The 26,594-nt window shown below is 45.1% G+C and overlaps 1 protein-coding gene across 8 annotated transcripts in view; it reads left to right on the forward strand.

Annotated features, from left to right (window-relative positions):
* The window catches only part of UBR5 (ubiquitin protein ligase E3 component n-recognin 5), a 1,080,924-nt gene that overhangs the window by 197,920 nt on the left and 856,410 nt on the right, over positions 1-26,594 (forward strand). For 6 of the 8 annotated variants that reach the window (XM_033933084.1, XM_033933089.1, XM_033933086.1 and 3 more), the window contains 3 exons: positions 5,292-5,451; positions 16,899-17,048; positions 25,540-25,751. In XM_033933084.1, coding sequence (XP_033788975.1) covers positions 5,292-5,451; positions 16,899-17,048; positions 25,540-25,751 — 522 coding nt within the window. The remainder of the gene's footprint in view (positions 1-5,291; positions 5,452-16,898; positions 17,049-25,539; positions 25,752-26,594) is intronic. The other 2 variants (XM_033933088.1, XM_033933092.1) reach the window with 1 other exon arrangement.

The following is a 26,594-nucleotide window of genomic DNA, read 5'->3' on the forward strand; positions in this document are numbered from 1 at the left end:
ACGTCGTGCTAAACCGACAGAAACCTCGAACCGCCGTACCTCCAAGAAGGCCCGGAGTTCCCCCACTCTACGAGGCCGTTCCCCTACACCTCGTACGGGACCGCTCAGGGTGGAGGAGTTATCACTCTCCAATCCGCGCATCCTCCGAACTCCCCCTCGGACCGGAGCTCCGAATCAAGGTGTCAGGCTTTCACCGAGGGAGTCCGGGTCGAGGTCACCGATTCGACATCGATCGGTACCCCGAACCCCGGCATCGTCTCCGAGGGGCTCCTCGAGACGTCGGAGATCCCCCGACCCCGGAACACTTTCACAGTGCTTCCCCGGTCTCGGAACGTGGATCGGAGCGGGAACCTTGATACTCGAGGGAAGCCTCCCCGTCCTTCTCCACCCGACGGATGTCTCGTTCACTGACCCCACACGGGGCCTCGGGAACATCCCGCCCATCCTTCACTCGCTTTGTCCAGGACATGGGCCACGCTTTGGACTTAGACCTCCAGTCCGACTCCAGATACTCAAAGGAGTACCTAGCGGAGCTGGACATGCCATCACTGCCCAGAGAGTCCCTTCGCTTACCGCCTAATCCGGTACTCTAACAGGCTTTCTTCAGGAACCTGGAGACCCCCCTATATGGTCACAGCCGTCCCCTCCAAAATGGAGGCCAAGTACCGTGCGGTACCCTACCCGGGGTTTGAACAACCACAGCTCTCCCACCAGTCGCTGTTGGTAGAATCGTCCCTGAAAAAGGCTCACCCCTCCCGGGTCTCAGCCACGGTCCCCCCAGGTCGGGAAGGCCGAACCCTGGACAAGTTTGGCAGGAGACTATATCAAAATGCGATGATGGCCTCTAGGGTGCAAAGCTACACTTTCACCTTCACATCCTACCTCAAACACCTCATCGGACTACTGAGAGCCTTTGAGACTGACTTACCAGCCTCCCGCCAAGGAGCGCTTAGCCTGCTTGTAGAGTCCCTCTCCAACCTACGCCTCCATCTATTCCACGCGGCCTACGATGGCTTCGAACTCTCCTCCAGAGAGGCAGCCTTTGCTATCGCCATGCTCCGACTAGCTTGGCTGCGCCTGGTCGACATGGACCCCAACTTACAGGACCGGTTGGCTAACCTCCCCTGCGTGGGAAAAGAGCTGTTTGACGACACTATCGAGGCGGCTACAAAATGCCTCTCTGAACACGAACGCTCATTTGCCTCCCTTGTCCGGCAAAAGCCAAAACCGCCCGCATCCAGGCCATTCAGGGCCCCTCCGCGCCGCTACCCGCAAAAATCCACTCCTGCCTTCTCCCGGCCTCCGCAAACCCACCACCGGGCCTCACCCAAATCCCAACCGTTTGCAACTACCAAACCATCCCTGTCCTTTTGACAGGATACGCGGAAGGGGACTGACCCCCTCCGCCAGAGTTCCAGGCTCCCTACCTATTGGGGGCCGCCTCAGAGCTTTTTACCCTCACTGGGATCAACTCACGTCGGATGCATGGGTCCTTGGCATGATCTCATCAGGATACTCTCTCAACTTTCAAGCCATTCCCCCAGACAGCCCCCCAGGGAAGTGCCCTCCCAACCGAACGCTGCTACCACTACTCCTCTCAGAAGCTCGAGATCTGCTTCGCCTGCGAGCGGTGGAGGAGGTTCCCCCCGACCAACAGGGGAAGGGCTTCTACTCCCGTTACTTCCTGGTACCGAAGAAAACGGGAGACCTACGCCCAATACTAGACTTGAGACGACTCAACAAATTTCTGGTACGGGAAAAATTTCGGATGCTTTCCCTACCGACCCTCTACCCCCTGATCGAAAAAGGCGATTGGCTCTGCTCCCTCGATCTGAAGGAGGCGTACACACATGTTCCAGTGCACCCCGCTCACCGCAAATTCTTGCGTTTCCAAGTAGGGGACCTGCACCTACAATACCGAGTCCTCCCCTTCGGCCTAGCATCGTCACCCCGGGTCTTCACCAAGTGCCTCGTGGTGGTCGCAGCTGCCTTACGCTCCCAGGGCCTTCAGGTATTCCCCTACCTGGACGACTGGCTGATCAAAGCCCCGTCCAGGGAAGGGGTTATCTCAGCGACCCAACAGACTATTATCTACCTACAGAGTCTGGGGTTCGAGGTAAACTTCCCAAAATCCCAACTGAGCCCCTTGCAGTTCCTGCAGTTCATCGGGGCCACGCTGGACACGGTTCACCTCCGTTCCTTCCTCCCCCCTCCACGTCTAGAGGCATTAGTAAATCTGAGTCGAAAGATCTCACTGCTACCCTCGGTATCAGCTCGACAGATGATGACTCTACTAGGCCACATGGCCTCCACCGTCCACGTCACACCATTCGCCCGTCTCCACCTGAGAATCCCTCAATGGAACCTAGCCTCTCAATGGCGTCAAGATCGGGACTCGATCGATCGCCCCATGACAGTGACTCCTTCCTTGCAACGATCGCTCCGCTGGTGGGCCGACTCTTCAAATCTTTTCAAAGGTTTGCTCTTCCTCGCCCCCCCACACAACAAGGTCCTCACCACGGACTCATCGGAGTACGCTTGGGGAGCCCATCTGGATGGCCTACGCACTCAAGGGATGTGGTCAGCAGAGGACCGTCGCTGCCACATCAACGTGCTAGAGCTTCGGGCCATCTATCTCGCAGCTGTAACTTTTCAACATCTGCTCCACGACCGGGTGGTTCTCATCCGAACTGACAACCAGGTAACAGTGTACTACGTAAACAAACAAGGGGGAACAGGGTCTTGGCCCCTCTGCCGAGAAGCTCTGCGCCTCTGGAAATGGGCAATCTCCAACAACACCTTCCTTCGAGCGGTGTACATACAAGGAGAACAAAACTGTCTGGTGGACAGACTCAGCCGCCTCCTCCAGCCACACGAGTGGTCACTGCACTCTCAGACCTTACGACAGGTGTTCGAACAGTGGGGGACACCTCAAATAGATCTGTTCGCATCCCCCCACAATCACAAACTGCCTCTCTTCTGCTCCCGGATGTACTCCCCGGACCGGCTCAAGGCCGACGCCTTCCTCCTCGACTGGGAGGGAAGGTTCCTGTACGCGTTTCCACCGTTTCCTCTGATCCTGCGGACACTTGTCCACCTGAAAACAGTACAAGCCACCCTGATCCTGATTGCTCCTCGCTGGCCATGCCGGCCTTGGTTTTCCCTCCTACTTCAACTCAGTGTCAGAGATCCACTGCCTCTGCCTCGGTTTCCCTCTCTACTATCACAGGGTCAGGGTTCGCTGTTACATCCCAATCTTCAATCTCTTCATCTGAATGCTTGGTTTCTTTCCCCCTGACTTCTCTCCCCATGTCTCAATCAGTCAAGGAGATACTGGAAGCCTCTAGAAAAACCTCGACGAGAACCTGCTACTCCCAAAAGTGGACCAGATTCTCAACCTGGTGCTCCTCCCACAGCCAGGACCCGGTGTCGGTCCCCGTCCCTCTGGTCCTTGACTATTTACTTCAATTATCTCACTCCGGCCTAAAGACCAACTCCATTCGAGTACACCTCAGTGCGATTGCGGCCTTTCACCAGCCCCTGGAAAGGAAAGCCCTCTCGCTCCATCCCGTAGTCTCTCGCTTCATGAAGGGTCTCCTGAATGTCCACCCTCCTCTCAAACCTCCTCCGGTGGTTTGGGACCTCAACGTGGTTCTGGCTCAACTAATGAAACCTCCATTTGAGCCCCTAGACAAATGCCATCCAAAATTCCTCACTTGGAAGGTAATTTTCCTGCTTGCGCTCACTTCCGCTCGGCGGGTTAGTGAGTTACAGGCTCTGGTAGCGGACCCACCCTTCACGGTATTCCATCACGACAAGGTGGTACTCCGCTCTCATCCAAAGTTCTTGCCTAAAGTAGTGTCTGATTTTCACCTCAATCAGTCCATTGTCTTTCCTGTGTTTTTTCCCAAGCCCCACTCTCATCCCGGAGAGGTGGCGCTCCACACTCTTGACTGTAAGAGAGCGTTGGCCTTCTACCTCCAACGCACTCAGTCACACCGGAAAGTCCCACAATTGTTTTTGTCCTTCGACCCAAACCGGTTAGGTCACCCAGTTTCCAAGCGCACCTTGTCCAACTGGTTGGCCGATTGCATCTCCTTCTGCTACGCTCAAGCTGGTCTCGCGCTACATGGTCGAGTAACGGGACACAAGGTCCGAGCAATGGCAGCCTCCATAGCGTTCCTCAGGTCCACACCTATCGAGGAAATCTGCAAGGCTGCCACGTGGTCTTCGGTTCATACTTTCACCTCCCACTACTGTCTGGACTCACTATCCAGGAGCGATGGCCGGTTTGGCCAATCGGTTTTGCGAAATCTATTTGCTTAAATTGCCAACTTCCCTCCATCCCTTTTCAGTTAGCTTGGAGGTCACTCACATGTGAGAATATCATGCCTGCTTGTCCTGGGATAAAGCACAGTTACTTACCGTAACAGGTGTTATCCAGGGACAGCAGGCATATATTCTCACAACCCGCCCACCTCCCCGAGGTTGGCTTCTTTGCTAGTTAAGTGAACTGGAAACCACGAGGGGATGCTCCCCTAGTGGAGCAGGAAGGCACGCATGCGTGGAGCAGCAGAGCAAACTTAAATCTTCAATCAAGTTTGCTTGAAAATGCTTCCGCATCGGGGCTCCGTAGATGACGTCACCCACATGTGAGAATATATGCCTGCTGTCCCTGGATAACACCTGTTACGGTAAGTAACTGTGCTTTGCCCACCCTCTGTCTACTCTGATTCTTTTTGTATCGCCTTCATTTTCTGCCTCGGATGTTTCTACTTTCAGTCCTGAGTATCTTCCGGCCAGCAGACGGGTCCTGTGGAGATTCATCCTATATATGTGAGTACATATCTTAGTCACTGCCTACTTTTCATGTTCGTGCTCATTGCACGCAACAGGTTGGTTCTTATTGCTACTATGTCCGTGCGTGGATTTTTTTCCTGTTTATTAATTGTTCTCTTATATGCTGTAGAGCAGAACAGAATAGTGTTAATGTTTGTGGAGAAGTTCCCCATATCCTCTTCTTTGTATGCTTTGTTCTAGTGATGTTCGATTGCTTGGGGACTAAATTGAAGGGGGCTTAGTGCTCCTCTGCTATGTGGGAGGAGCCAAAATCAATGAGTGTGACTTTCTGCAAGACCCAGTTTGCAGGTACAGATTGAGAACCTATCTTACAGACTCCTTCGTGGATTAATAGAAAAGAGTTTACCAAAGGTAAGAACCTAATCTTTGAATCCTGTTGAAGCTTGAGTTCTAGAATTGATTGAGCATATAAAATCTCCTCTATTGTACAGGCACAAGTAGTCTTACAAGGGAAATCTAGAAGTGTTATTATACGGGAACTCCAAAGAACAAACCTTGATGTAAACCTTGCTGTAAACAATTTACTGAGTCGTGATGATGAAGATGGCGATGATGGAGATGACACTGCAAGTGAATCGTATTTGCCTGGAGGTTTGTATATCCTTTGTGTGTTTAATTACCTCTGCCTCACCATAGTGAATATTAGCTGCAGATCTATTTTGGTATCTTAACTGAATAGACAGCAGAAATAATTTCTAGTGCAAAAGGCATATGAGTCTTGAACTCCAGTGGATTATTCATCTATAATTGCGAGTTGTGTAGAAGGCATATACTTTTTTCGGTTCTGTCTCCTCTATCTCTGCTCTGTGTACAAGCTATTCAGTTTTTTTCCTTCTTCACGTGAGTTGAAGGTGTCTTTCTAATCTGCTCTGCTTTCGGTTTGTTATTTTCACAATTTTTTATTTATTTTGAGACTTGTTTGGTGCTACATAGGTCTCCAGGTTGCTTTGGGCAGCTCTTCCTGGCTGTGTCAGAGGTGTGTAGCTGGGAGGACAACCCTTTTGCAAGGCACCTACCTAGCCAGCCTGCACTAATACTTTAGTGGTTTGGGGACTGTTCCCCTTGTAGCGTAGCTGGAGCACAGGCTGTCTGGCATCCATGTCAATTCTTGAGTACTTTATTGGTTGCCAACTGTATTGCCCTCCCCCCCCACACCGCACATGTAGCTGTTAGGGTCTGGGGTCTTAGATTTTTGGTCAGTCTGACTAAGAACTAAGCATCTAGAACTTTTTTATTATGCTTGTTTAAGGTAGGAGTCTTCACTATTCCCCAGCTACTGTTTATGCTGAAGCAGGAACAGCACCAGCACAACGGTAAGTACAATCTATTGTAGTCTGTGAGAGACATCGGGTGTGTGTGTGTCTTTAATTGCATTTTCCAGTGCAATAAGTGAGACATTCTAGACGGTAAGGCTATTTCCCTTTAGTCACATGGCTGCAGAAGGCATCCACTTCGGATTTTTCACTCTGTTTCTATAGTACTTCACTGTACAGTTTAGCGCGCTCTATAGTTTTTTCCTTTTGCACACATGGATGCAGTTGTGTGTGTTCTGCTCTACCGCAGTCTCTCCGTTGGGATGTCCCACTACACTTTACCTCCTGGATCGTGGTAATGACAGATGCCAGCCTTTAGGGCTGGGGAGCTCATTGCAATCGTTGTCCTATTTAGGGGTATTGGTCTTTCCACCAGTTGGAGCTCAGAGCCATTTGACTAGCTCTGTTGAGCTTACAGAAGACGCTGGTGGCCCAAGAGATCATTCTGGGTCACTCGCCAGGGAGGAACCAAGAACACTCCTCTGGCTCAGCAAGCCCATCTTCTTTATCATTAGACAGAGCATCCTGCCCTAGCGCTGTTGGTGGCGCAGGTGGCAGGAATAGATGACGTTTAAGCAGACTTCCTCTACAGATAGCCTCTGGATCCAAGAAAGTGAGTTCTGTCCCCAGAGGCGTTCCATGTGATAGTGGGGAAGATCTGAGCCCGGAAGCGAGGGGCTTGACACTGGTGCAGCCATGGTCTCTGGAGATTCTTCTGTATGTTGGTGGTCGGCTGTATCCTTCGGAGAATCGCAGCTCTTCCGGGCTGAGTCATTCTGGTGGCTCTAGATTGGCTTCACAGTCCATGGTATGCAGATTTGCTGTGCCTGTTCAGAGGTCGCAGCCTTCAGCTGAGCCTCTCGCCAGACTTCCTCACGCAGGATCCAGTATCCATGGAGGATCCGAGTCACTTTGCTCTTCCGGCTTGGCTCTTGAGTGTGCAATCTTAGAGCGACATTATATTCTGCCTGGTTGTTGATACTCTTCAGAAGTCTACAAAGTCGTCTGCGGTGTCAGCTTATTCTACATGCATGGAAGGCCTTCCACAATTGGTGTGCACAGGTCCAGGTGGACCCTTATTCAGCTGCGATCTCGCTTATTTTTGCCTGCCTTCATTCTGGTTTGGATCCTGAAATCGTTGGTCTTCTTGACATCTCATCCCGATGTCGCTAAACTCTTGAAAGGAGCTCTTTGTGTCCGACCACCGGTTAGGCAACTTTTCCTTTTCTGGGACCTTAACTGGATATTGTTTAGCTTTGCTAAGGCATCTTTTGAGCCACCTTGAGATGCTCCCCACTTGGACGAGATACTCAAGACTGTTTTTTTATGGTTGCCATTACATGGGCTTGTCAGATGTCGGTACTGAGTGCTTGGTCTTGCAGTGACCCTTTCCTCTGTATTTCGGAGACAGGGTTTTTCCTTCAAATGGGTCCTGTCTGCTTGCCGAAAATGATTTTGGTTTTCCTGGTCAGTCCAGATATGTGTTTGCCTGACTTTCAGCCAACAGGTTCCCAATCACAGGATCGCAAGGGAGGGTGTATATGTGTGTGTGTGTTGGGGCTTGAGTTTGGAGCCCCTATTTCCAAATACCCCTTTCCAACAGTTTTTGAACTTTTGTTTAGCTCTCCCAGGCCATTTTTTTATGCTAAATTACCACCACAGCAGCCATCTTGGATTTCTTGATCTGATTTTAAAAGCATCTATCTGCCTCACAAACACATTGATTTTGATTAAAATTGATAGATATGGACTCTTAAGACTTATACCCCTGATTCATTCCAGATTTGTGCTTGATAGTTGGTGGAAGAGTGTCCTTGTGCCTCATGCTGTAGGGTTTGTGGAGAGTGTGTGGCGGGAGCCATGGACCTAGCCCCCTCTCTGTAGGGTGATGGAAATGCATGCAGCTCAGTTTTGGGGGAATAATTCCCCCCCCAGAACCCTTGGACAATGGAGCGCATATGTGCAGACGTGTCTGGATCCATGAGGAAACAAGGGGATTCCTTTTAGGTATCCACAGGGCATCCTGTTCAGGGTTTCACTCCTGATTTTGTTCACCTTATGTTTGAAGCTTATATGGGCAGTAGGAAAAAATGCATGAGTAGCTGAATAAATTCATGCAATCCTTTCTAAACTCCCTTGGGAGGATAGTATAAAAAATGGAATGAATGTATACATACTGTGCCGTTTAGGGTCATGCCAGTTGTTACATACAGGGATTTTCCCTTGCAGAATGTGGTTCACCCCTACATGTTCTTATTCTGGAACAGCAGGTCTGGTCTGAGAATGACTGGGAGTCAGATTCTATGTCTTTACTCCCTGAAAATGAATCCTCAATTTTGGAGGGTTTAGGGTCTCAGACAGGAGCCTCCAGTCAGGAGTCCAAGATGGCCCTGGACTGGGGGAAGACTCGACAGTTTGGTACCTTTTTAATCCAATGGTTTTGCTGATGGTGATCACTGAATCCTTACAAATTTTAAAGCTTGAGCCCCCACAGATCTTCTCAGTGTTCTGTCATGAACAGTTCTAAGTCTCAGACCACCATTTTCCTTTTCATCTGGATATTAAAGTGATGTTAATGGAGCAATGGGAGACTCCAGAGGGCCCTTGGTAGGTTGCCAGGACTATGGCAAAGTTGTATCAACTGACTGGATTTCCAAGTGCTGTTTGTCCCACCTAAAGTGGATTCACTAAGTGGAACAGGTAACCAAACATACTTCTCTCCCTAGTGAAGGTGGAATAATTTTAAAGGATGTGCAAGATCGGAGGAAGGACTTAGTCCTGAGGAGGCAATCTGAGGCCTTGACTATGGGGCTCAAGGCAGCAACAGTAGCTTCCTTTGTTGCATGCACCTGCTTAACAACCTGAGTGAGGTTGTGACTGCAGAGGAGGATGCCTACTCCCAGTTGCTAATTTCAGAGGTGGATTATGTAGTGGATCCTCTCTGATTCTCACGAGAATTCGTGGGAGCCAGTAAGGATGCCTCTCAGTACCGAGCAGCAGCACCAAATCGCGCTCCTGCTCGTGTTGCTCAGCGGCTAAAGGAACTCGTGGCAGCCGGTTAGCAGCAGGGCAGGAACTTGGAAAGTTTGCTCCTGCCCGCTGTACCTCCACTGTGGATCGCCAAGATGGGGCACCATATGAAGCTAGGACAGGGTGGGAGGCGGGGGCAGAGCCTGGCGGCGGCCTTAAAAAAAAAATTCTGGGAGGGAGCATTGACCCAAATATAAACCAGGACCCCCATTTTTGGGCCAATTTTTTGTTCCCCAAATCCCGGTTTATATTTGAGTACATACGGTATTTTGTCTCCACTTGTATGCTATGGAGCAAGTAGTGGGCAGGAGATTTTGCTTCCAAGGCTACTATGAGCAGAGTTCCTTTCAAGGGCCTCATGCTCTTTGGCAAGGGCTTGGATGATCTTATGGCCAGTGTGACAGACTGTCATTCTAAATCTTTACCAGACAGTAGACCACATAGTGCCTTTTGTGGTTTGTGATGGTTTTTTGTCAGTGCTCAGTGGGGTCCTCTGCTCAGAGATTGTTTCAAGGATTGAGACAGGTTCAGAGGCTCCAGGAGAACTTCAACATTAAGTTTTCATACTGAAGCAGCCTCCAAGAAGTCACAATGACACCAGGCCAGTAGCCAACCTCCATGGATAGGAGGATGTTTGTCAACTTACTGGGAGACCTGGGCGAGGATTTGAGAGGGTGCTAGATATCATTTAAGAGAACTTCAAGCTGGAATTCTATCACCCCCTGCAAGATTTTCTCCAGCTGGATGGCCAGAAAAGCCAACCAGGGTCTGAGCCATAGTACAATGGCTCCTGGATATTCATATTATATCTAAAAGTGGAATTCACAAAATGGAAGAAATTAAAAAAAATAATGGAATTTTTTTTTTGTTAAGAGAAACACTTCTCAATCAGTTGCCCCAACAAATTCTCTTAACATCATATCATTCATTGGTGATTTCAATAGTTTTTCTCTCTTCTACTTGAATCTAACAGAGGAGAAATGACCTCAGACAGGTTTCTAATGCTTACAGACCAGCTGAAACAGCTGTTCAGCCGAATGAAACCATACTATAATCATTGATCCTCCTCCTCCTTAACTATTATGCTGTGCAAATTTAGCAACTTAAAATTTCTTAAATATTAAATATACTTAAATATATATGCGTTAAATATATTAATATTTTCAAATATCTAGGCCACTTATCTTATTTTTTTTGACACTGAGAAGTGGCCTGGATATTTGAAAATATTAAGTATATTTAATGCACTTATTTAAGAAATTTTAAGTTGCTAAATTTGCACAGCATAATAGTTAAGGAGGAGGATCAGTGAGAAAAATTTTCCCCCCCCATTTTTGTCATTTATTCCATTTTGTGAATTCCACTTTAGGATATAATTTTTATTTTGTAGTGTGGAATTTATATTTAATTTTTTGTTGTTTTCTGGATATTCAGGCCATAGAATCCATTCCCAATGAGGAGTCGGGCTTGGGCAGATACTCTACATACTCAGATGACTGAAGGCTCAGATGATGGAGGCCAATTGTGGATCTGAAGTGACAACGACAGGCTGCCAGTCATGCCATTTTTATGAAATATATTTATTAGTAATAAATGAAAGGCAGCTCATCACAATAAAATACAGCAAATAAGGATAATATACATACAAAGTAGCAAGCTCCTGGTCTAGGATCCATCTCTTCTTCTCCCCTCCTCCCTGTTATACCCATTGGCATAATATTTATAGTAGCCTAGGGTACCACCTAGTTACAGATAACATCACATTCATAATTTTTATTGGCTATATGGTGTATACACTTATCATGGAGCCATACTGAAGCGTGATGTCACCTGGCCAATACTGACCTTTCTATATTTCCCTGACAAATGCAGTCCCAATACTAATAACTTCAGAGGACAAGCCCCCACCTTCCTAAGTTCCACTGTCCTTCACTAGTACTTCTTAGGAGGACTTCTAATCATGTATTGTACTGTTCTGAAAAGTCCCAAAACAGTGATGTCACAATTGGGAGATATGACTGCTAGTTAAGAACATAAGCATTGGCTCTGCTGGGTCAGAGCAGAGGTCCATCGTGCCTAGCAGTCCGCTCATGCGGCGGCCCATCAGGTCCAGGACCTGTGTAGTATTCCTCTATCTATACCCTTCTATCCCTTTTTCCTTCAGGAAATTATCTAATCCTTTTTTGAACCCCAATATCATGCTCTGTCCTATCACACCCTCTGGAAGCGCATTACAGGTGTCCACCACACTTTGGGTGAAGAAGAATTTCCTAGAATTGGTTCTGAATCTGTCCCCTTTTAATTTTTCCGCATGCCCCCGTTCTTGTAGTTTTCGAAAGTTTGAAGAATCTGTCCCTCTGCACTTTCTCTATGCCCTTCATGATCTTGTAAGTCTCTATAATATCCCCTCTAAGGCTCCGCTTTTCCAGGGAAAAGAGCCCCAGTTTCTCTAGTCTTTCAGCATATGAAAGGTTTTCCATACCTTTTATCAATCGCGTTGCTCTTTTCTGAACCCTCTCAAGTAACGCCATATCCTTCTTAAGGTACGGTGACCAATATTGGATGCAATACTCCAGATGTGGGCGCACCATCGCCCGATATAACGGCAGGATAATCTCTTTCATTCTGGCTGTAATACCTACCATTCTATTCGCCTTCTTTGAAGCCGCTGCACACTGTGCCGACGACTTCATTGTCTTGTCCACTATTACCTCTAAGTCCTTTTCTAGGGTGCTTTCACCCATTACCAGCCCTCCCATCGTGTAGCTGTACTTCGAGTTTCTGTTTCCCACATGCAAGACTTTACATTTCTCTACATTAAACTTCATCTGCCATCTCGTCGTCCACTCTTCTAGTTTGTTCAGGTCCCTTTGTAAATCTTCACAGTCCTCTCTTGTCCCAACTCCACTAAATAATTTGGTGTCGTCTGCGAATTTTATTACTTCGCACTTCGTCCCTGTTTCTAGATCGTTTATATTAACATTGAACAGCAGCGGTCCGAGCAGCGACACCTGCGGAACACCACTCGTGACCCTCCTCCAGTCAGTGTAGTGGCCCTTCACTCCTACCCTTTGCTTCCTACCCGCCAAACAATTTTTGATCCATCTATGTACGTCTACTTTCACCCCATGGTTCTTCAGTTTCCGTAGTAGGCATTCATGGGGTACCTTGTCAAAGGCTTTTTGGAAATCTAAGTATATAATGTCTATGGGGGTCCCCTTTGTCCATTTGTTTGTTAATTCCTTCGAAGAAGTGCAATAAGTTCATTAGGCACGATCTTCCCTTGCAGAAGCCATGCTGGCTTGTTTTCATCAGTTTATTTCTTTCTAGATGCTCATCGATGCTGTCTTTTATCAGCGCTTCCGCCATCTTCCCCGGAACCGAAGTCAGACTTACCGGTCTGTAGTTCCCCGGGTCACCTCTCGATCCTTTTTTGAAGATGGGCGTAACATTTGCTATCTTCCAATCCTCCGGGATCACGCCTATATTCAGGGATAGGTTACAAACCTGCTGTAGTAGTTCCGCTATTTCCTCCTTTAGTTCCTTCAAAACCCTAGGGTAGATTCTGTCTGGGCCTGGAGATTTGTCACTTTTTAATCTATCTTTCTGCCTGTGTATGTCTTTGAGGCTTACCTCCATTGAGCAAAGGTGAATCTTTCTCTTGCTGGCAGAAAGTAAAATGACTGCTTAGAAGTTTGAATTCATATGCACAATGTCTCTCTTAGAAATATAACTATTTGGGGTTCTTGGAGGTCTTCGCCGACAATATATCCAGGTCTTATGCTTGCGACTTCTTCCGCCTACATTTTCATGCAGGTCTTATCTCCCGATTCTCTTTCATTGCCTACATTTTCATGCAGGTCTTATTCCTGATTCTCCCCTGATTCGTCCTGAGAAGTCAGCCAATGCAGTGCTAAAAGTACCTCGGTTCCAGATGGAGACCATTTGTTTTGTCATTGAGTTGGTGGCACCAGGGGAATTTCTAGCCTCACTGGATCTTAACGAGGCTTACTTGCATATTCCCATATTTCTGGCTCACAGGAAACTCCTGAGATTCCAGACATTTTCAATTCTCAGCACTCTCACTTGGTCTGGCAACAGTGTCTCACACTTTTATCAAGGTTATGGCTGCTGCAGCAGCGCACTTGTGCAAGGCCAGGATCCAGGTGCATCCATACCTGGACAGTTGGCTGATCAGAGAGTCTTCCAAGGTCATCGGAGTCAGAATAGTGGTGCAAATTATTTAACTCCTGCAAGATGGATCATCAATTTCCAGAAGAGCCACCTGGAGCCTACACAGTCTCTGGAGTACCTGAGGATTCACTTCGATATAGTGGAAGGCTGTGTTTTTCTTCTAGAGCCATGCAGACTGAAGCTTCAGCGAGAGATTTTGGTGATCTTAGCCACCTCTGTTTGGCACTACCTCCAGGTACTGGGGTTAATGGCAGCAACCACATAAGTGGTATGTTGGGTAAAAGTTCTGCGGAATGTGCTATTGTCATGTTGTTCTCTGTAGACATATTCACTTCAAATGTCACTGCTCTGGATGTTGCGGGGTGCGTCAGTCTGTGCTGGTGGCTCCAGCCAGAGTCCCTGTTGAAAGGCTTTCCTCTCTGCATGTCTTCTTGGATGATTCTGGTGACAGATGCCAGTCTTTACAGCTGGGGAGAGGGGGGTCATTGTGAGGGTCACTAAGTTTAGGGCTGATGGTCACCCACTCAGAGGATTGGAGCTGCAAGCCCAGCATTGCAGGCCTTGGAGACCGCTCTGGAAGGAAAGGCGGTCAGGGTCTTCTCAGACAATGTTGTGGCACCAAGAGTACTCTGTTGAGAATAGAAACCCAGTTGTTTCGCTGGGCATAAGTCCACCTACAGGCACTATCTGCAATACATGTAGCGGGCATGAACATTACGCAGACTGATTATCTCAGCCAGAAGACTCTGGATCTGGGGGAGTGGTCTCTTTTCTAGATGGCCTTCAACAACATTGTGCATCCTTGGTATTGGCCGACATTTCAATCTGATGGTGTTGGCGGCCAACAAGAAAGTCTCTTGTTTTTTCAGCCAAAGATTCAACCCAGAAGCACTGGTGTAGACGATCTAGTAGTACAACCTTGGCCAGAGAAGGGACTGCTGTTTGTGTTTCCCCCATGGCCCATGATAGACCAGGTAGTTTAAAGAATTGTGACCCACCTGGGGTTGGTAATCCTGATTGCTCCAGATTGGCCACATTGGCCTTGGTACAGGGATCTGGTCTGTCTGCAGAGGGACCAATGTTTCAAACTGCCACTTCATCCACCTCTTCCCTCACAGGGTACAGTAACCCTAGGGGAACCGTAGTATTTTGGGCTTGCAGCTTGGAACCTGAGCGCATGGCCATAGCGTTTAAGGACAACTTTGAGGTGGTCTTGGCTACATTCCTAAGATCTAAATCCCAAAATGGTGACTGTTGCTGCCTGTGCATAAAGCATGGATACTTTTCAGTGCTGGTTTGCTATGCAGAATGTGGATCTTTTTTAGGCTTCATTGTCAGTGGTCCCAGCATTTCTTCTGGACGAGCTGGCGGTTGGCTCCCTCAAAGTACAGGTAGCAGACTTTTCTTGCTTTAGAGCTCGAATGGGGTAGTGTCTTTGGTTTCTTATCCTGATGTAGCAAGATTTTTGAAGGGAGCGATGTGGCTTCATTCTCCTGTGTGATGGCTGTTCCCAACCTGAAGCCTTAATATTGTTTTGCATTTTCTCAGCAAGGCTCCTTGTGAGACTTTGCAAAAGGCGTGCTAAGATTGGTTTTCTGTAGCAATCACTTCAGCGAGAAGGGTCTCGGAGCTGCAGGCTATGTCATGCAGAGAAAATGGACAAAGTTTGGTGTTACTGGATGCTAGAAGAGTTGTTCTTCGTTAACCTTGAAGTGGCAAAAGATTTTCATCTCGCAGATCATCTTTTTGTAATAACGAGTCCTAGCTGCCTGGGGAAGCTGGCTTCCAAGGCTTCTATTTCAAGATGGCTTCATTTGGCTATTTCTTCAGCATATATTGGGTGTGGTAAGCAACCACCAATCTCTTTGAGAGTGCACTCTATGAGGAGTGTGGCTTCTTTATGGGCGCCGTCCTGGGCAGGTCCACCTAAAGAGATTTTAAGGGTGGCTATGTGGTCTATCCTGTATAATTTCATGAAATTCTATAGGATAGATATGGTGGCATGACTGGATGCCACTTTATGGGTCCTTGGTGCTAGCAGCAGGCTTTTTTGCCCCACCCTAGACTCATGGGATTACTTTGGTACATCTACTGGTTCAAGATTCATATGCCCTTTGCACTAGAAGGAAGATAAGGTTCTTACCTCAATAATCTTCTTTCTAGTAGAAAGGCATATGAATATGGAAGACCTGTCCTGTCAGATTTAGATTTAGCCTTCATTCTGTCTCAGAAGTATGTATTTCTGGATGCTTGACCTTCTTCTGCCAAACAGGTCTAAAGAAGTGCTGAATAGAGGACGACACAAGGACAAATTTTTCCCTGCCCCCCGCGGGAACTCATTTTCCTGCCCCGTCCTGGCAAGTTCTTTTCCTATCCCTGATTTATTCCTGTAAGCTCTGTTCTCATCTGCACAAGCCTCAAACACTTCAAAATCGTAAGTGTTTGAGGCGTGTTCATTTAAGGCAGAGCTTTACAGGAATGGGACAGGGATAGCGACAAAACTCATGGAGACAGGATGTGGAAATTGGAGTTCCTGCGAGGACAGGGAAAAATTTGTCCCCATGTCATTTTTTAGTGCTGAAGAACCAGAAGGTCTCGTGTCTGGAGATATTTCTAGTGTAGGAAGTTTTAGATCTCTCTCTAGCTGTAAAAAACAAAAAAATTCTTAAGTATGTTATCACATAGGAGATTACAAAAGTCACAAATTGTGTTAGTGCTGGTTGTACTTAGGTAGGTGGATTATTGGGTTCCATCTTTTTGTTTCGTTTAACTGTTTTTTGATTGCTGGCAGAGCAGACTTGGTTTTGTCGAGGAGTTACTTTTGCCCCTCCTCTTTCTTTTTCCCTATTTTAGTGGATTTCAACTGCTTTGGAATAAAGTGTGGTCACGTGTACAGAGCAGAGATAGAGGAGGAGACAAAAAAAAATAGATAATGCCTTCTACGCAACTCGTGATTAGAGATGAATAACCCACTGATTCAAGACTCGTATGCCTTTCTACTAGAAAGAAGATTATCGAGGTAAAAACCTAATCCTCCCATAAAATTCTTTGTGACTGGTTTAGAAAATTATCAAACAAAATAGCCGTTCATTTTGAATCTGGTCTTCAGAAAGAAACAAGTTTACATTGCACTATTAAACAGAATAAATAAAATGTCTAAGATATTGTGGTTAAATTGATAGATCTAACGGCATAATTTCTGCAAGTTCCCTGTTGTCTTTATTTATTAATCCCCATTTCTCAGCACTGCTGAGTGAATCCAGACATCTTGCTACTAGTCAGAGGTCGAAATGAAGCCTTTATTAAATCTTAGTCCTCAACATTTTTTGCCAGCTAATATTGCTCTTCTAAGAAGCAGGAGATGTCTTTTGTTATTCCACCAAATTATAGCAGGCTTTACCTCCTAACATTTCTGGGAAAAGAATTCTTTCAGTAATTGCCATATAATGATTGTGTTCTGATGGAGTTTTGGTCGGTTACTTATGATCCTTACATTTATAGAGGACCTTATGTCTCTGCTGGATGCTGACATTCATTCTGCTCACCCAAGTGTCATTATTGATGCTGATGCAATGTTTTCAGAAGATATTAGCTATTTTGGTTATCCCTCCTTCCGTCGCTCATCACTGTCCAGGATAGGCTCATCTCGAGGTAATTCTGCATCTTTTATCTTGTAGTAAGTATTTTATTGTACTGAAAAATGTTCATTTTCTAAGTACAATGTAGCAGTTTAACAGTGGTATGCTTGGTAGTAATGGTGACTATATATTGCACTAGTTTATTGTATTGTCTAAATTTTCACAGGTAAGTTTGAAATTCTAATAAATATTTTTACTAATACCAAACTTTTCTGATCATTAATATTTTCAGCAAATATCAATGGCAGTACAGCATGTTATGATGACATGCAGCATTCTGAAAACTATTGTCTTGTTTCTCAGTTATTGTTTTTGTTAACATTTTTGGAACCAGGTACTCGGCTAGTGAATTCTTGATAGGACATGTATCTAGATGTAGAGTGACAATTCTCAATTAAAACTTCTTAAAGTAATAATCCACAGAGTACTTGACTTTTAGAAAAATACAAGATTCAAAATTTTAGGTACCCCTGATCCATTTGTATGTTTCAAAGACTCCTTTAGCAAATAAAAATTGACACAACTTTTACATGGTACAAAGTTTAAAAAATGGAATGTATCTGTAAATCCTTATGGATAAAGCAAAGTTACTGACTTGTAGTGGGTGTTAAAACCTTTTGTAAAGACTGTAGCTTTTCCGGAAGTATTGCTTACTTATGGAAAGGGAGAGGAAAAAGTACAAAATACAGAGAACTTCAATGGGTTGCTCAAAGCCTGGTGTCATCAAGAAGGCTTTAGGTACATAGGAGAATGGGGTAATAAATGGAAAATTAAGAGCGTGGGATAGGCATGTGGGATATCTTAGAAAAAGGAAGAGATAATGGTTACTGCAGATGGGCAGATTGGATGGGCCATTTGGCCTTTATCTGCCATCATGTTTCTATGATAGTGTCTGAGGATCGGAAGGTGCAGAAACAGTGGAACAACTAAATGTAGCCAGAAGGATGCTAGGCTGTATAGAGAGAGATGCATAACCAGTAGAGAAAAGGAGGTGTTGATGCCCCTGAAAGGGTCATTGGAGGCCCCACTTGGAGTATTGTTTTTAATTTTGGAGACCGTGTCTGGCGAAGGATATAAGAGGACTTGAAGCAGTCCAGTGAAAGGCAACAAAGATGGTAGGAGGTTTGAGCCAAAAGACGTACAAGGAGAAACAGGAAGATCTGAATATGTGTACTCTAGAGCAGTGGTTCCCAACCCTGTCCTGGAGGACCACCAGGCCAATCGGGTTTTCAGGCTAGCCCTAATGAATATGCATGGAGCAGATTTGCATGCCTCTCACTTCCATTATATGCAAATCTCTCTCATGCATATTCATTAGGGCTAGCCTGAAAACCCAATTGGCCTGGTGGTCCTCCAGGACAGGGTTGGGAACCACTGCTCTAGAGGACAGGAGGGACAGGGGTGATATGATACAGATGTTTAAATACTTAAATGGTATTAATATAGAACCAAATCTTTTCTGGAGAAAAGAAAATGGTAAAACTAAAGGACATAAATTGAGGTTGCAGAGTGATAGACTTAGGAGGACTATTAGGAAATTATTTTTCATGGAGAGGGTGTGGATGCTGGGCATGCCGTCCTCAGGGAGGTGGTGGAGAAGAAAACAGTGACAGAATTCAAAAGAGCTTGGGACAAACACAGAGGATCTCCAATCAGAAAATGAAGGATAAAATTGGAAGAACTAAAGCTGGTACTGGGCAGAATTGAACGGTTTGTGTCCTGTATATGGCTATTCGGCTTAGCAAGGACTGGGAAGGGCTACTTTAGGAAATCCAGTAATTTGAGATGGTCTAGATAAGTTGGCATGAGTTTCAACGGCAATGCCAGTAGTTGGAACCTAAACCTCTATGGTCTATAACCTAGAAATATCAATGAACAAATGCAATTGAACTTAATCATGGATTTTTAATGTATGTACCTATTGGGCAAACTAGATGGACCATTCAGGTCTTTATCTGGTGTCATTTACTATGTTACTGTGTAATATCAACCAGCTCACCTTTATCCACATGTTCAGTCACCCCTCAAAGAAATGCAGTAGATTGGTGAGGCAAGATTTCCCTTGACTAAATCCATGTTGGCTTTCTGTCATTAATTCATGCTTGCGTATATGTTCTGTCATTTTGTTCTTTATAATACACTTCTCCCTCAATATTCGCGGGGGTTAGGGGCAGAGCTGGCCCATGAATATTGAAAATTTGCGAATAACATTTAAGAACATAAGAATTGCCGCTGCTGGGTCAGACCGACAGAGCCCCGTTACGGATCACTTTAAAAGTGCATCACCACTTTAAATCTTTAGAAAGTTCGCTATAGCCCGAACCACGCATGCGCGAGTGCCTTCGCGCCCGACGCAGGGCGCGCGGTCCCTCAGTTAAGATAAGCCAGCTAAGAAGCCAACCTGGGGAGGTAGGGTGGGATGTGAGAATTTCTGCCTGCTGTCCCTGGATAACACCTGTTACGGTAAGTAACTGTGCTTTATCCCAGGACAAGCAGGCAGCCTATTCTCACGAATTGGTGACCTGCAAGCTAACAGAGATGGGTTGGCGGGAGTGTTGGCCTAAGAAAATAAATGTTGCAATACAGATTGACCAAAGTGTCCATCCCATCTGGAGAAAGTCTCCAGACCAGGGGTGCATGCAGCCCCATGAAATATTTTGTGTGGCCCCGGTCCAGGGCGATGCAGTGTTTTCCTCTGCTGCTCCCGGGTGTTCATCGTCTTGCCGGCTCCCTCCTCTGTCTTGCTGCAGCGTTTGTGTGGCCCCAGAAACATTTTTTTCGGCCAATGTGGCCCAGGGAAGCCAAAAGGTTGGATACCCCTGTTCTAGACAGTAGTTAGAAGTGAATGTATGAACTGAGGACAGGTGGCAGCTTTACAGATTTCCTCAATAGGTGTAGATCTAAGGAAAGCTACAGAAGCTGCCATAGCTCTAACTTTGTGGGCTGTGACAAGACTCTCCAGTGCCAGTCCAGTCTGAGCATAGCAGAAAGAGATGCAAGTCACCAGCCAATTTGAAATTGTTCTCTTGGATACAGGATGCCCCAACTTGTTTGGACTAAACACAGTTTCCTACTAAATGAGGGATCTGCAGGACTACAGAGTGGATATGGTCCCCAGGAGGCAGTGTGAGGCTCTAGTCTTAGGGGCTAAGGCTGCCTTCGTTGGAAGAGCGCCTGTCCTAGGCTATGAAATCAGAGCCTGATGGACTCTGATCCCCTGCCTGAGCTGGTGTTGGCGGATTTGCTCTGTGATTTAATCAATCATGGAGATAGTCTCATCATTTTCAATCTCTGTCCATTGTATGCTTTGGATCAGGTAATGGAGGGGGTGATTCAACCACTGAAGCAACGCTGAGCAGGCTCGTTTTGACGGGGCAGATGCTGTTTGGCAAGGGCCTAGATCTTACAGTCAGTGTGCAAGATCAACGACCACGATCTTTACCAGAGAACAGACCCTGAGCTGCTAGGCCAGAGCTGGGGGGTTCTTTCATAGAGCCCGGAACTCTCACAGGAGCCTCTATCCAGCGAGCCTTGCAAGGTTTCAGATAGAAATTTTCTTGGAACCAGTGGAACTAAGGGTCCAATACCTACTCCACAGTGCTTGCCAAAAAAACTACAATGATGCCAGCACCTCAAGCCACTGCTCTGAAGATTGAAGATCAGCTTCAGATAATCTAGAGGCTTGGGAACAGATATTGTTCGACCGCTGGGTTCTGCTGATTATCAGAGAGGGTTACAAGAAAAGGTTTGAACACCCTCTCACCGACAGGTTCATGGATTTGCCAGCAGATTGGCCAGAAAAAGAGTCCGGGCAGCATTATGAAGTGTGCCAGATATTCAAGCCATAGAACCAGTCCCTCCAGAAGACTCAGGCTCTGGAAAATACTCCATATAATTTGTCAGGCCCAAGAAAGGCTCAGAGGAGTGGAGGCCCATCCTGGATATCAAACATGTCAACACAGCCCTGAGAGTTCCTTGGTTCCAGATGGAAACCATTCAGTCCATCATCACAGCGGTGGAACCAGGAGAGCTTCTGGCTGCCCTAGATTTGATGGAAGCTTACCTTTACATCCCCATCTTCCCAGAACACAGAAAGTTCTCAAATTCCATGTATTGGAGAATCACTATCAATTCTCAGTGCTTCTGTTTGGCCTGGCAGCAATGCCCCAAACTTTCACCAAGGTTATGGTTATAGTGGCTGCAACCATATTGGACTGATTTGCTCATTAGAGCATCGTCCTGAGTGGAAGGAGAAAAGGTGGTAGCAGCAGCTGTGGAGAATTTTAGAAGATGGGGTAATCCAATGTTTGACCACATGGCGACTGAAAAGAACGAAAGGGCAAATCAGTTCCTCACTGAAGATATGAACCCTGAAGTTCAGAGCTAGACACACTTATTCAACCATGGCCAGACTGGGCTACTTGTACGTGTTTTCTACTTGGCCATGATAGGCTGGGTGATCTGCTGAATAGCACATCACATGGGAACAGTAGTTCTTGTACAATCCTATTCTATTCCTGGACAAGTGGGTTATGCATCTCATGTCGTGAGACTTGCTTGTAAGAAACTTCATTTACATATTTTTCTGACCCTCCCCTCTTACCTCAGAACTGCCCTCTGACTTCCAGTTGCTTTTCCTATAAGCGAGACTGGAGCTAGTCATTTCTGTTCATGTTGATCTTTCCTTCTATTCAGTCTTTATGCGGCTTTATGCTGCAGAGGTTCCCTATGGGGACAGCTTTGGCTGCGGAAGATTGCAGACTTTGTGGGTAAAGTCTGCTTACAGGAGGTGGCTGCTTGGCAGTGCTCTCACCTGGACAGCCTGCACTATCAGTTTGGGGCTCAGGGACCATTCCCTTGGGAGCTTTGCTCACCCCAACTCCACTAGTGGGTTTGAGCACAGGCTGCATGGCTCTGTGGATGTGTGTCCAGGACTGGGACTGATTACGTTCCTCCACCATGTCGTATGCGAGACATGTCTCGGATGCAGTGGAGGTCTCCGGCAGAGGTATCGGGCTGGAGGGGCAGTCAGACCTGCAGTCCAGATTCCAAGGCTTCTTGAGGCAGAAGCTGTTTCAGCTTCGTTTCGGCAGCTTCCATGGTATGGCCCCGTGAGTAAGAGACTGACAGCTTGTGACAACGATTTTAGGGGGGTCTTTAAATCAAGATTTTGGGCAATTTGGGTGTTAGCCCTAGGTCCTCCCCAGCCCTAAAATCCTAAAATTGCCATATTTTGGGGGTTTTAGAAGTTTCCCCGGGCTATTTTGTTAGTAACATTGCTCTTGTGGCTGCCATCTTGGATTTTCCTGATTTGAATTTAAAGTTTTCTGTCTCTGCAAGCTTTGTTTTTGCAATAAAACACTTCAAATGGACTCCTCAGGGCAGAATACTTCAGATTCATGCCACATTTGGTGCAGATGGCTCACTGGCAAGCAGCTGTGTTCCATGACATGGTGTGTGTGGGGGCGAAATGGCATCGGCCTTAGCGCCAATGGCCCCTTTAGGGGGTCAGTCCTTACGTGGCCAGTTGAAAAAGTCAAAAGTGGGCCCTGGGGATGATGCTTTTGTGTCCTCTGTGAAGCACAGCCACGATTCCTCATCAAAAGCGCTTAAAACCTCAAAAGCACTGAGAAGTGTTCTCATGAGACTGCTGTTCCTCTAGATGAGGATTTCCCCTCCCCCCCACCCGGAGTTTTTTTAACATGCTCTTTCAGGCTTATCTAGCCAAGAAAAGGCACCAAACCCGCTTCCTATGGTGGACTTGTTGGCATCAGGGGTCCCTACCTCTGTGGACACGAGTCTTCAGAGTTCCCAGGAGGGTGAGGGACGATCCGTCGATGGATGACACGGATGATCCTGATAATGATGTAGCTCCAATCATGGATTTTTAAGATCTGGATCTGGGGGATGCTTCAGATTTGGGAGAGGACACCACGGTGAGGAGAAGCCCTCTGCCTTGATTGGATTAATTTCCAAATTTCTCCAGGAGTTGAAATTGGAGGTTTGGCAGTCTGTGGCTGTGGCAGCAGAATGCTTGCTCATGAGTAGCACAAACCCACAGTCTTCACCTTTGTCTGATCTTCTAGATGTCGCCAAAATGTTCATGGATTACTGGGAGAAGCCGGAAGGTTCCCTAAGAGTGGCGCAGGCTATGTCCAAGCTCTACCTGATGGTAGGGGCGTTTAACCAACATTTTGTGTCCCCAAAGGTGGGCTCATTGGTGGTGCAGGTCACCAAGCGTACTTCGCTCTCTGGTGATGGAGGGGTTGTGCTAAAAGATGTGCAGAACTGTAGGATTGATTTTGGCCTAAAATGACATCTTTTGTTGCTAGAGCCTGCCTCTCAAGCTTTGCCATGATCATGATACTATAGTGCTTCAGGATCTTTCCTTTTTGGTTTTTAGCGTGGATTATATGGCTGATATCTTGTATGATCTGTTCAGAGTGGTGAACAAGCTATTGGGTGGCTGTGGAGGAGTGATATCACAGGGAGGAAGGGAGTGGATGGAATGCTGGTCACCATGAGGGTGGGAGGGAAGTAAGTCTCAAATATAAACCAAGATTCTGTTTTTGATGTCTTATTTTGACCAAAAAATCTTGGTTTATATTAAGTGTATACACTAGTGAGTGGAGATGTGTTGTACCTGGAGAGAACAATAATCTTAAACTGAGAGGTTAGAAGGGACGACAGTACAGTATTTGTTCCAGCTTCAATTGTTTTATCTTCATCTTACTGAATTCTTAGTGAATCACTTAACCTTTAGGACTTTATTACCAACTTTAACAAGTATGTAGTAAAAAATCAACTGGAAAGGTGTCCTATTTTTGCACTTGTCATATTTACTTTTCATTTAGTTTAAATCTGTTAAAATCAATATAGAAATAATAATTGTCCATTAAAGTTTGAAGAAGACTATCGAGTAACTTTATACCATGGAGAGATTTATCTGCTTTTGTTCACTTAAGGAATCATTGAAACATAGTTTAACAAAGAATGCCTTATCTTTTGTACATGACATGACTGCATTTAAACTTCAGAATGTTTAATGATACTATAAATTTGTTTCCTAATTTCTCTAGTAGCTTGATAAAAGCTTAGATAGTAATGCTTTACAGCTGTGATTTCATTCCCAGTCCTCAGCGGCTGTCAACAGGCCAAATTTTCAGGGTATTCCTAAGAAATATGCATGAAGTAATTCTGCACTCCTTGCTAATCTCATTGTATGTACATCTCTGTTATGTATTTTAATTAGAGATATCCTAAAAACCTATACTATTGGTAGCCTTTGAGAACTGGGAATGGAGACCAAGGCTTTAGAGTGTTTATAAACTGTTAATCCAACCTCTGCCATGATAGCTCATCTAGTATAAGTATATTTTATACTATTTGGTATTCTAACTGCTGAGTTTATGTGAGAGAATTCAAAGTGATTCTTCATAGAATGTCTGTTTTCTAAAATAAAAGGTAATGTGATGGTTCTGAATTGAATATGGCAAGAGGCAAGAAATTGCCAAGTAGTCAAATGCTGGTTTTTATTCTTTGGAGTAAAATGCCCATTTGATTTAAATAGACTAATAATAAATTAATTTTGATGTGTTACTTGTTTGTCTGATATTAAAAAAAACTAAGAGTTAAATGCATTATGTACTTGTTTATCTTTCATAACTCCTAAATTCCTCCTTTTTTCCTTCCCTAAGGTTATTCTATGTAAGCTGTTACTTCGAGCATTTCTAATTCCTACTTCCCATGCATAGTTGTCTCTTGGAATATTAGTTTTGATTGCCCTATTTTGTAATATATCTGGATGAGGGACTGCAGAATTCTGGCTTTAGAGTTTGTAGGCCAATTGGAGGGAAGCATTTTTTGGTAAGGAACTTTTTCCTATTGAGGACCGTTTTAAATAATCGCATCCGGCGCTTGGAAGGATTTTGTGTGAGCTCAAAAACAAAATTTATGGATCTTAATTACAGTCCTTTACATAAAGGGGTTGGATTATCAAGTGTGCACAATGTTCTGTTTTTGTTGTAACCTTTTCAAGTTAAGTATTTTCGCATGTAATGTTTCAGTAGACCTCTCTAATAAAAACTCTTTTGAATTGCTTGGACCTACTTTAAGATGCAGGCTAGTTTATTAGATGAACCACTATATTGGATACAAGACATATCCTAAATAAATTATTCTTAATTAAACTTGGATGTTTTCATCCATGTTCAGACCTGAATTGGGTTTTCTGTTTATATTTTAGTACACAAATCAAAATTTATTCACATGTAGAAATTTTATTTCTAGTCTGTATGAGAGACTTAGAATTTTCAGGCATTTTAATCATATGAATAACTATGCTTGAAAGGGTTGAAATTTTAGAATGTTGCATGCCATATGCTTTTATAGACACAATTTTATAAATTGTAACTAGATATAATTGCTGCTAGTTGCATCCTGAAGGGTCTTTACTAGAGAGTGGCTTACTTTTATCCCACTGGTGTGACCCAATTGCATACCAGTTCTCCTTCTTCCCTTAGAGAGAGACTCGGAGCTGTTGCGTGAGCGTGAATCTGTTTTACGTTTACGTGAACGGAGGTGGCTTGATGGAGTCTCATTTGACAACGAAAGAGGCTCTACAAGTAAGGAGGGCGAATCAAATTTGGATAAGAAGAATATACCGATTCAAAGCCCAGTGTTGTTGGGAGAAGACTTGCAGTGGTGGCCTGATAAGGTATAAAGATCAAGTTTAATTTTCCTGTTCATTAACTTTTTCCACTTATTATAGCTTGTTCATTTCCGACTATAATGAGGGTGCCATCATAAATAATCTCCAGGACTTTTACATCTGTTCTCAAATTCCCTTTAAAGCTCATGTATTTCAGTTACGACTTGTAACAGAGTAGGATATAGTTTTCTCCAGTTAGTCTCAGTAATGATTTTTAGCCAACCTTTCCATATTGCTGGCTTAAAAACAGCAAAATGGCTTGTTGCTACCAAAAACATGTCATTTTTGTTCATTGGCATGGTTTCTTTCCTTTTCCCAATTTTTTTTATTTATTTTTTTTTAAAGATCTTTTAGCTGCATATTCTTACTTATAAGAACTTGAAATTCTGCTTATCCTTGAAGAAACCAAAGTTGCCTACCTGTAAAAGATACATGCTCCAGGGACAACAGGATACCAATTCTCACAGTTTCCCCTAGAAAATGGCTTTTAATACTAGCTTTTTACAGAACTGAGGTGACCCAGTAGAACATTTTTGAAAGCTTTGTTTACACTGCTCTGATTAGTACACATCTGACAAATCCCAAATTGTAAAGATTGGTATTATGCTGTCCTGGCTTGTACTTGGGAAAAATATATCTGTTTTTAAAGTACTGTTTTTCTGTTCTGTCATGGGGATTGGCAATATTTTTGGTATCTTAAACAGGCCCACAGTCTATATTTATATGTGCATATTTATATACTTTTTGGCTATATTTCTACAATTTTAACATATTCAATATATATATATTATTTGTCCTTATCAGACCAGTCTGCCAACTAATTGATACAGACAGAGAAACAAAGGAGTT

Source organism: Geotrypetes seraphini, chromosome 2 (assembly GCF_902459505.1).
Source record: "Geotrypetes seraphini chromosome 2, aGeoSer1.1, whole genome shotgun sequence".
Taxonomy (NCBI): domain Eukaryota; kingdom Metazoa; phylum Chordata; class Amphibia; order Gymnophiona; family Dermophiidae; genus Geotrypetes; species Geotrypetes seraphini.